Genomic DNA, 10236 nt, shown 5'->3' with positions numbered 1-10236 from the left:
GTGTGTGTGCGTCTATGTGTGTGGGTGTGTGTGTGTGTGTGAGTGTGTGTGTGTGTGTGTGTGTGTGTGTGTGTGTGTGTGTGTGTGTGTTTGTGCCTTTTCCTATTGAGACACAGATGGCTTCTCCAAATTGGTAGATTCCCATGTGATGGCAACAAATAATTACAATGTAAAACAGCATTGAAAAACTGATCACCAGTGTAACAAATGACATAAATTACAACATAATAATATAAGGAACTATTTAAAAAGGTTCTTATTTTGTTGTTGTTGTGAAGTTATTTGGCGTCCTCTGCCGCCACTGCGGAAAACTGCATTCGAATACCACGTCATAAATGGTGCAGACCACTAGATTTCCGCAAATACGAAAATTGGTCATTGACGTTTCACTGTCGCATTTTCCTTCAAATAAGCTCACATATATTCAAACATATTTCATTTTCAATTAAATATACGTTATTGTTTGTCTCATTAAATTCGGTATGAAAAAGCGATGAAATATTGCTTCACATTGACTTGTCCCCTTGAAAAATGGTACCACCCCGTAGACAGGGAATCGCGCCTTTTCGCAGCTCACGACGTCACGTTGGAGGAGGGCTTGAAGTTCCTTATGTTTACATCCTTTCAACTACTTATCAGGAGCTGTATATCGCTCAAATAAACTCACTAGAAACCGGCTTAACAAGTTACCACAATCGGAATGGCTACTAAAAAGAAGCGCACGCCCAATTCAAAGAATAGCAGCTGGGTTGCAATAACTGCAGGTACATAAGCAAAAGAATGCAACGCAGATAGCGTCAGCAAGCTCCTTACTGTGCAAGCTAGATGCTATAGCATAGCAAAGGGACACGAGTTGTAAACAACCACTCTGTAAAGGTTCCTAAGCTAACTGGCTCTTATTCTGTATCAGTAGAACAACAAACAACGTGGCCCCTTTGTAATGAGCCATGTGAACAGCTAGAGCCAAACCATTCATCACGCAGAGCTTGCAAAATGCATGTTGAACTTCGACTGGTGACTTGAAGAAAGCATTGCAATGTCGCCCCATCCTGGCAGCGATACATTCCTTTTCTATTTGGATTTCACAGAATCGGCCATCGACACAGACAAGGATGGAGATCCAGCTTTCTTGACACTGAGAAATCCTACATCAGGTGCAGAACTTCATCTATATTTCATGCTCCATCACTGGTTAAACTTCCCTTACGTTTTTAATTTGTCTACGTAAACTACTATATGCTAAAGACAAGTCCGTATATTGAGTACCGTAATGCTGTTATGTTTCTGTTGTGGTAGACGCAGCGTCATTGTACCTGTTCAGCAGCGGCGATCTGCAGCCGTATGAGGTCAAAGCTTTTACAGAAGACTGCCACTCCTGGTTCATCGGACAGACCGTGCAGAGAGGTTTGTCTCCGAATGTGTAACATAGTAGTGAAATATAGAAAGACATGGACCACACTAATTATTAGAGAAAATGTTTCAAAAGTATAACTATTTCATACAAGTATGACATATTGTGTTCATAATGTGTACTGTCTTGTGTGCGGCATATTTTAACCTTTGGATGAATCTTCACTTTCACTAGCATCTTTAATGTATACTTTTGATTAGATTTGACTTTGTGTTTGTGTATCTTTTGACTTATTTGTTATTCAGCTGTTTAGAATGAATTCAAACTTTTTATTTCAATATATACTATCTATTTTTTTTAATCTTTTTGTTATTTGTTATTTAGTCAGTTATTTATTGTCCTGTACATGTTTTCAAAATGGTTGTCAATGCAAACTCAAGTATATAATAAATGCATATCATATACTGTAGCTATCATGCGATTCATTTGTTTCTATCAACTGTCCAATTCTGTTTGTTTATCATTGCCACAGATGGAAGACTTCTCTATATAACCCCGATGGATCCACTGTATCTTATGTTGCCCTATCTGGTGAAAGCTGCCAATGAGGTAAGGCAGTCATGACCTAGGACTTAACGTTGTTAATCATTGAGCCTTCGCACTAGATCCTTTAGCCATCCCACTAGATCCTTTAACCTTCCCACGAGATCCTTTAGCCATCCCACTAGATCCTTTAACCTTCCCACTAGATCCTTTAGCCTTCCCACTAGATGGGATGAATTGTGTTGTTAACTCTGCATGGTTTAATATTTCAATATGTCATATTTCCTCATGAGCGAACCCATGCCACCACGTCTTCCTAATATTAAATCTTACAGCCTTTCACTGTGAATATTTGCAATACGGATTATATCACAATATAAATATGTAAATACTTGTTTATTGTATATATTATTTTATGCAAAATAGCTATTTTGTACAATGGAAGGAACCCCATTTGGATGCTTTAAAATACATTTTTATTTATAATCGGATGGAATATAGTGTATGTCTTCGTTTTGTAAGATTACGTCTAATAGCCCAAGATTGGGCCTATAGTGTTGGCCAAGTTGCACATGGAACACTAGTTATATGACCTTCTTTGTCATATAGACCTATCTGTTTTGGTTCCCATGCATCTATATTTATCTCTGTAATTTTATAATAAATTGAGCTTGATAGAAACAGTTTATTGTGGTTACAGGCCTTGCCTTCATGCTTGTCATTCATGTTGTTTTCGCAACTTCCTGACTACTTTAGTACGTTGTAGTACACTTTCTGGTGGAGTTGCATTCACCTTTTCTTTCTTTTGCAAATACATTAAAACAAATGATACCATGATCATTACCACAACCACCACATTGTAGTGTTTCTCCCTCTCAGTCAGTTTGTGTTCAACTATTTGACATTTTGAACTTCAAGGATAATATCAAACACATTTCATAGGTGTGAATTCATTTTCATAAGTAGATTTTTGTAGGTCAGTATACTAACAAAATGATGGTCATCAAGACGACTATTGGGTATGAATAGTGAGTGAATTGGTGTTGATTGGTGTTGAGGGGTGCTCCTAAAATGAATGAATTAAGACGTGTCTGTAAACGGTAACTCATCCTCCTTTTCTTTCTGCCATGCTAATGTATTTGCTGCAGGGCAAGTTCCAGCCTCTGGACCAAGTGGTCATGGATGAGGAATTCCCTGCCTGCTCCAGGCTGCTTAGCTGTGCGCGGTCCCTGTCCTCTGTGCACCTCGTTGCAGAGGAAAAAGGTCAGAGGTCACTCCTGTAGGTCGATTTTTAGCTGGAAATTCACATTGATTTTCCTGTTGACAAAATAATGTCTTGTTTCTGCTCTTCCTATTAGAGGTTGGCGGCCGGAAGTTTCACAGATACAGCCAAGAGAAGACAATGCAATGGTTACGTAAAAAGGTGTGGAATTGTTAATTACATTGTACAAGATTTGATTCTGTTTATGATCCCATTGCACAAAGAAAAACACAAGAAAGTTAGAGTAAAACAGAAACTTTTTTCTAATGAAATATTTAACATGTTTTATGCTGGTCTGGAAATATAAATGCAGGAAAAAAACGCATCATGATGAATCTTTTGTTATTGTGAAATCAAGGAACAGTCACTAGGCTGCCTGTGCATCTGCTTGTATTATTAAATACTAGAACTGATGTGTGAATGTGATTTGGTTTGTCTGCAAGGTGGATAGGACGGTGACCGCTCTCAAGAGGAGCAACATCTCTGTTGGAGAAGGAGTGAAGTCTAGGACCTATGTCAGGGTGAAGACAGAGTCGGACACAAATGACGGTATGATCAGTGGGCAGTTGAATAAAAATACTTTGCAACCTTTAGGGAAAGCTTTAAGTACATCATTGTCACCACTTGATGGCACTGTAGTCATTTGACGCTTCACCTTATCTTGTTCATATTCAAACATGTCTTTGTAAATACATAATTTAAGTTATTAAGTTTATACTTCTCATTCTCATTGTCTTGTCTTATTTTCCCTGTCTCTGGGAGTATAGAAGATTACCTTCGCTACGCCCATGGCCTCGTATCAGAGTACATCGACGAAGACCTGAGCAAAGCGCTGCTCAAGCACCTGCAGTATGAGATTCACCAATCATCCTACAGCTAACGTCACCATGTTCCTTAACACAGTGTATTCTGGAGAGTGACTCCTCTCTCCTGACCTCTCTTGTGCAGGTTGCCAGAGCTGACGAGCCCGAAGGAGACAGAGCCTCCTACCAAGGTAAGGCTCTCTGGTTCATCCATGCTGTATGAAACTCCAGTCGGTTTCATCTCCTTCAATATGTTCCTCTTGATGTGCTTGTTCATGAAATCTGCCTTTGAAACCAGTAAGATAAAAAATAAGCGTAGTGCTTTTAAGTAAGTAATGTTAATGTTATTTGGTGATAGTAAACGTGTCTGTTAGTTTAGACTTTCTCTGGTGGTATATTGTGTGTTCTGGTGGTTAGGATGGATGAGTTTGGATAACAACCTTCCTTTCACTTCCCTGTTTCCTGCAGAAACGTAAGCTGTCGGAGTTGCCCGTGGAGGCTGGGGAGGACTTCAGCAAATTCAACAGCTCCGATTTTGCCCGTAAAGTGAGTGAAGGTGTCCAGTGTCCACAGGAGCCCACCTGAACCCCCCCTCTTGTACCACAAGGCACCTCTCACAGTCTCCCAATCGCCAACGGGGCCTTTAATCACTAGCTTTAATGAAAAAGCTGTTATTTAATTTTTTAACATGACCTCAGGCTGCACTGTTGTGCTCTCAATAGAGGTCTCCCACGGTTGAGATTCGTCGGCCGGGACGGAAAAAAAACAGTGTCAAAGGGCAGCGCTTTATGAAAACTTGTACGCTGCTCGGATTTAAAGTGAGGTTCTGACAAGAACTAAATTCCCTGCCGTCTCCCTACAAGGCTGTTCCACTAACCTATTGATTTACTCCTGCTTTCAGCCGCCCAAGAAGATGACTCTGGCTCAGAAAACTCTGGCCAAAGTGGACAAGTCTGGCATGAAGACAATGTCCGCCTTCTTCAGCCCCAAGGTGAAGGTGGAGAGGAAGTGAAGGCCACACAGTATATCCGCGGGCCTTCCTGTGTAGGAGGGCCTTGTGTTTTTCTAAGAAATTAAAATAATCGATATCTCTATTTTGTTGCGTTCACTGGGTTGTGTTCATGCATCACTGATGTTTCAGAATGGGACTTAATTTCATTCCTTTTAGAAGGTTTTGATTTAAGGTTTGAGGTCTTGAGTTTAAATTAATGCAAATAAAGGGTGGATCATATAAAATACATCTGTGACTGGCAGTTGACAGGATTAGGGTTTCTTGGAGGTAATCTGTTTAAACTCCATTGAGCCCGGCAGACTGGATTCGATTGAACCTGTATGACAGTGACACTGCCACACAAGGCCATTAATGAAACAGGAACCAAGGAGTAAGAGGTAACTTTATTCGTCTTCTCATTGTGTCTAACACACAGGCACTGCTTCCCCATGAAGCCCTACCACTCACGTGAGTCTAACCAAATGGTTGAGCTCATCTACCCTACATGATCAAGGCTTAGCAGTTTTGTTCAGCACATTGGCTACTGTATATTTTTGTCGTCAAAATTCAATACAAAAACATGAAACGTCGTCGGAACCGTTCAAACAATGTTCTACGGCATTGTGATACAAAATAATCATGGCAATGGGAATAAGTAGCAGCAACTCCTTGGCCCTAGTGCTTCTTTAAATTGGGCTTGAAGCGTAACGTCTGGAAGGCGCTCTCAACCACCTTGGGCAGGTGGATCGGGTTCCTCTGCAGCCGCAGTCGACTGCTTGTGGAGCCGCTGGAGCTTTTCTTCTTGGAGGCGCTGCCACGGCCAGGCGCGGGAGGAGCCGCTTTCTCTCGGGACCCCTCTGCCACTCTGGGCACGCGCATGACCCAGTTGGAATGGAGGTCGTGCTCTTTGGAGCTTGACGCCACTATGTAAACACACAACACCACCCAAATTGAGACAGAACGACGCCAACACACCGCTTATACGTCCAATTTCAAACAAATGAAGCAAAATGTATACAATTTTAACCTACCAATGAAGTCTACGTCCGCGTTGCCGTCGTCGGCGGGCGGTTTGCGCGCCCGATCCGCGTCGCAGCTGTCGATGACCGCATCGAAGTATTGCAAAGTGTCGTCCTCGTTCGGAAACGGAGGAGCAGAGGGTCTGACACTTGATCTCTTGGGTTTATTAATACGAGAAATGGTTAGAGCATGGTTAGCTTTCCATATGTTAAGCGGGTGCACTTTCGTTAGAAAATAGGTCAAACTGTGTATTTAAGTGTGTAAACTAAGGATGTTAAGTCGAGTTTTCGCAATCTACTTGTCTCTTACCTGCGCGTGCTTGGGAGGCGGGGGCGGCGCCGCTCTCTTCTTGGTCGACACCGAGGCCTTTAATTCACTGCTGGTCAGGTCGTGGACGCTCCTCGTGTATTGCCGTCTCAAAGCCACGAGTTCTTCCAAGTATTCCAAGCAGTTCTGGTTCTGCGAGTAGAGCCATATTTGATCCTCCTGCGTCTGGTAGTAATACAAGGCTGTGGTGGACTCGATGCTCACGGAGCTCTTGCTCCTCTTTAAGGTCGAGATCGCGGCCGTCTGGGTCTTCTCCCCGATCACCAGCATGGAGGTGCTGCGGACTAACCGCACGGTGCAAGCGTTGTGGTAGTCCTGTCTGCTGCGAAGGCCGTGGTCATGAGCCCTGTGCCCGTGATGGTTGGGACGAAACACATTATTCACCTTTTTGAACATCCCTCTCATTAGAAGTTCCTACACAGCACTGACGAGACATGGAGATCGCTTTGTTCCCTCGGTGAATTCATCCATCCTCTTTGGGGTAGCCTATAGTGTGAATCCAGGTCCCTGGAAGCCTATACCGGACGGATCGCTTTGAGATGATCACTGTCCAGGGTGCTGAAGTCACGACCTCAGCATATCGCCAACAACAAATTCTCTGAGCTGTTGCGAGTTTGGGTTGTGGTTTGCGTCATAGCAACGGGTAACTCTATAGCCGTATCGCTGTCATTACTATTGAGCAGCTCTTTCGTGTCGGATATCCTCCTACTCACTCGGACCAAACAAAATGGGGGAAAATTTTCTAGGTCAAAAATATCCACCATCATCCATTACGCTTGTGGCAAAATGTCTATGGAAAATACTCAATACTGACCATTTTACACGTTAGGCAATTTCTAGGAAGAGCTGTGGAATAACAGAAAATTGCAAACCACGCATAAGTTAGTCTTCTTAATTTGAAGGCCTACTTTGCAAGCACACTCAAGCTATTCTATAAAGAGTGCACCTGAGTTTTGGCAGATTTAGAAATGGTAATGTCTGTCAAGGCTTTCCGGGCCTTATTAATAATCAAACATGTCTCTAGTTTCAGGCCCTTGTGTTGTATAGGGTAGTCTGCCAAGCCAGCAAAAGTTTAAAAGAGACTTTTAATTGAAGGAGGCATTCACAAAATGCTGACCGGGTACTTTTACTTTTTGAAACTAGACAGACCCAACAGAACTTTTCTTATCACTTTAGCTTTTTATAGAAAACATGAAACTGAACTGAAATGCTAATGATTATAAGCTAATGACATTCAAAAGAGTTCCAAAACACTGTCAAATAGAGCTTCCTGTTAATGAAGCAACGGACTTCTCCTTTTGTGCATGCATTGTTAAAAATAAATGTCGACCATTTAGTCACAGTCTTTACACTGAAAACAGCTCTTAGTAAAAAAACAACATTAATAATACACATTAAATGCTCTATACCATAACGACAAATGTCAATGTAACTACCTCCTGATATATTCAATTCTCAAAAGGACTTCATGTGTCTTTCGTCCAACCATACTCTCTCTTCTGCTTTTCAGAAGCACACCTGCATGTTTTTACAGAGAAACACAACCAGTGTGGTTGGTTCCTATATAGAGGGTGTTTTTTTTTAAAACGAAAGGGCACAGAAGCTATAATGGCAATGATTACATGTAACATTCTCAATTCCTCATGGGCATCTATATAATACACCCCTCCAAGGCTGCCCCAGTCTGTGTCTGCCACACACAAGGTCTGTTTCAGCAAATGACGACTTGCCTGTCCACATTGTGAGAAGGGATTTGTTGCTCTTTTTAAGGTATGAGCATTGTGCTTCATGTACTGAATATTTTTGTTTCTTTATAAAAACCATGACGGTTTCTATGACTCTGTCCTCAGGGGTTCCTGTGTATGGCGATGTCTCTTGTGTAATTGGATTTTAAAACTACACAGAAATAAAATGTAACTGAATTGAATTGAATTGAATTGATGTTTGTGTCTATAGGCTAACGTGTGCTCCTTCTTGCAGCCATGCTGTGTGAGAGCAGACTTTGGATTGTGGCCTACAGTCGAGTAGAGGAAGTGGCCTCCACACCTCCAGAGAGTGTCCTTCGGAGCCCCACCTGGCAGGGAACTCATGGAGCTGCTGCTGCCGCTGCCTGTGTCGTGCCCGCCTCCACGCGCCGATCCTCCAGAGTCCCGCGGAGAGATTCCCCACACCCGGACACGGGATCATGGTCGCGTTTTTTGCCATTTGACCGCAGTTCCATGAGCGACCCTCCCGTGGGCTCCAGGGGCCTTGGGAGGGGACAAATCTCTCCAGAGGTGGAGATCCCCCGCCAGGAAGGCTCCGTCAGCGACGGCCCCTTCCTGGTGCCCGCCTCTTGCCAGCTCATCTGCCAGAACTACAGTGACCTCTGCATTCGAGGTGACCAAGTGCTGCCCCTCTCCTCCCGCAGCAACGGCGACCCCCTGCTGGGGGCCGACACCAAAGCCGTCAGACCTTTCCTCCAGTCCTGCGACGTCCTACGGGAGGTCGAGGATTCCCTCCCGGAGCAGAGCTCCCAGGCCGGGCCGCTTCTCCTCCTGCCCAGGAGGCCGGGCTCCCACCGCTGGAGACAAGGCAGCGGGCGCGACCTGAGCTTTTTGTTCCACGGGCGAGAGGGGCCCTTCACCAACTCCCTGCTCAACTGCTACCTGGAGCACAAGCTGCTGGACCTGAACCAGCAGTACATACTGGAGAATATGGCCCGGGACCAGGCCGGCGGCCCATACTCTGACCCGCCGTACCCCTTGATGGCCTCGGAGCTCATTCTGACCAGCCTGGACCAGCTCACCCAGCAGCTGAGCCGAGAGCGCCGCCTGGAGGCCGGCCTGGCCAAAGACATGGTGATCAGCTGCTTCCTGCGGGTGGCCAGCGAAATGTCGGGGGAGATCAGCACCCCCATGCTGCAATTCTCTGAGGACCCCCCGGCCCCGCAGGCGGAGGAAGCTCTTTGCGAGGAGGAACCGGACAGACCTGCTCAACTGGCCCAAGACCTGGGCTAGAGGCAGGTCTTGTGCGATCACTGCTGAGATGCATGTTGATCGTCACACAGTGTGGATAACGGTTGCAGAGGTATTGGGCTGAAATAATTATTTGTGTCCATCTCTCTGTCTCTCTCTCTTTCTCCCTTTCTTTCTTTCGCTCTCTCTTTCTCTCTCTGTCTCTCTCGCTCTCTCTCTCTCTGTCCATCTCTCTCTCCTTCCCTCTCTCTCTGTCTCTGTCTCTCGCACTCTCTGACCCTCTCTCCCTCGCTCTCTCTGAACCTCTCTCCCTCTCTCCCTCCCTCTCTGAACCTCTCTCCCTCTCTCTCTCTCTCTCTCTCCCTCTCTCTCTGTCTTCCTCTGTCTCTCCCTCCCTTTGTCTATTTGTTTATCTCTTTCTCTGTTTATATATATATATATATATATATATATAGCGGTGAAGCAAATCTAACTGCATATTTTTTGCTGTGCATCATCAATGATGAATCCTTAACCTTGGTACTGAGTGCGAGGGAAAAAAAACTGCATTTTGGTCTTAAAAGATGTGTTCCTTTGTACATATCATTGCAGTTGAGTTGAAGGTTGCAGTGTACTTGGTGTTTTTTTCTGTCTGTATTTCCAGACATGGATTTAACACATCTCTTACACCAAATAGTCATTGGTGTTGTGTGAGCAGGCTGGATCTGCTTGAATGAGTAGACTGGTCTGGACAGAAGTGAGACAATAGGACACAGACACCAGTAAGAGAATAAGAGTTGAACGAGGGATGCTGTACAGCAGTTTTTGTCTTTTTTGAAATAATTGAAAAAGTAAATTATTTTGAAATATTATATCTGGTCATGTATTTCATATATTTATTGCTTTTGATTGATCATAAATAAGTATGTTAAATGCAGTTCAGAAAACGTTCACAGGGAGGAGCATTTTCACAATTGATTAGCATTTTTTTATTGATTCAACAC

The 10236-nt window shown here is 43.9% G+C and overlaps 3 protein-coding genes across 3 annotated transcripts; 2 read left to right on the top strand and 1 right to left on the bottom strand.

Moving 5' to 3' along the window:
* Positions 1 to 619: 619 nt before the first annotated feature.
* Positions 620 to 5054, top strand: rnaseh2b (ribonuclease H2, subunit B). The gene is made up of 11 exons (XM_079733385.1): positions 620 to 764; positions 1089 to 1154; positions 1297 to 1404; positions 1884 to 1960; positions 3043 to 3157; positions 3253 to 3317; positions 3599 to 3704; positions 3923 to 4004; positions 4104 to 4149; positions 4427 to 4504; positions 4860 to 5054. Exons 1-11 carry the CDS (start codon positions 701 to 703, stop codon positions 4968 to 4970), a joined length of 918 nt encoding a protein of 305 aa, XP_079589511.1. The 5' UTR covers positions 620 to 700; the 3' UTR covers positions 4971 to 5054.
* Positions 5055 to 5624: 570 nt separating this feature from the next.
* Positions 5625 to 6701, bottom strand: c9h13orf42 (chromosome 9 C13orf42 homolog; the record flags this gene model as incomplete). Its single annotated transcript, XM_079733809.1, has 3 exons — positions 5625 to 5872; positions 5981 to 6125; positions 6279 to 6701. The coding sequence occupies 3 exons, from the start codon at positions 6699 to 6701 to the stop codon at positions 5625 to 5627; spliced, it is 816 nt and encodes a 271-aa protein (XP_079589935.1).
* Positions 6702 to 7988: 1287 nt separating this feature from the next.
* On the top strand, positions 7989 to 10007 carry LOC307072879 (TLR adapter interacting with SLC15A4 on the lysosome). The gene is made up of 2 exons (XM_079732422.1): positions 7989 to 8066; positions 8277 to 10007. Exon 2 carries the CDS (start codon positions 8279 to 8281, stop codon positions 9293 to 9295), a length of 1017 nt encoding a protein of 338 aa, XP_079588548.1. The 5' UTR covers positions 7989 to 8066; positions 8277 to 8278; the 3' UTR covers positions 9296 to 10007.
* The last annotated feature ends 229 nt before the right edge of the window (positions 10008 to 10236 follow it).

Source organism: Pollachius pollachius (assembly GCF_949987615.1).
Source record: "Pollachius pollachius genome assembly, chromosome: 3".
In the NCBI taxonomy this organism is placed as follows: domain Eukaryota; kingdom Metazoa; phylum Chordata; class Actinopteri; order Gadiformes; family Gadidae; genus Pollachius; species Pollachius pollachius.
The sequence above is the reverse complement of the archived record's forward strand: the minus strand, read 5'-3'. Positions and strand labels throughout refer to the sequence as shown.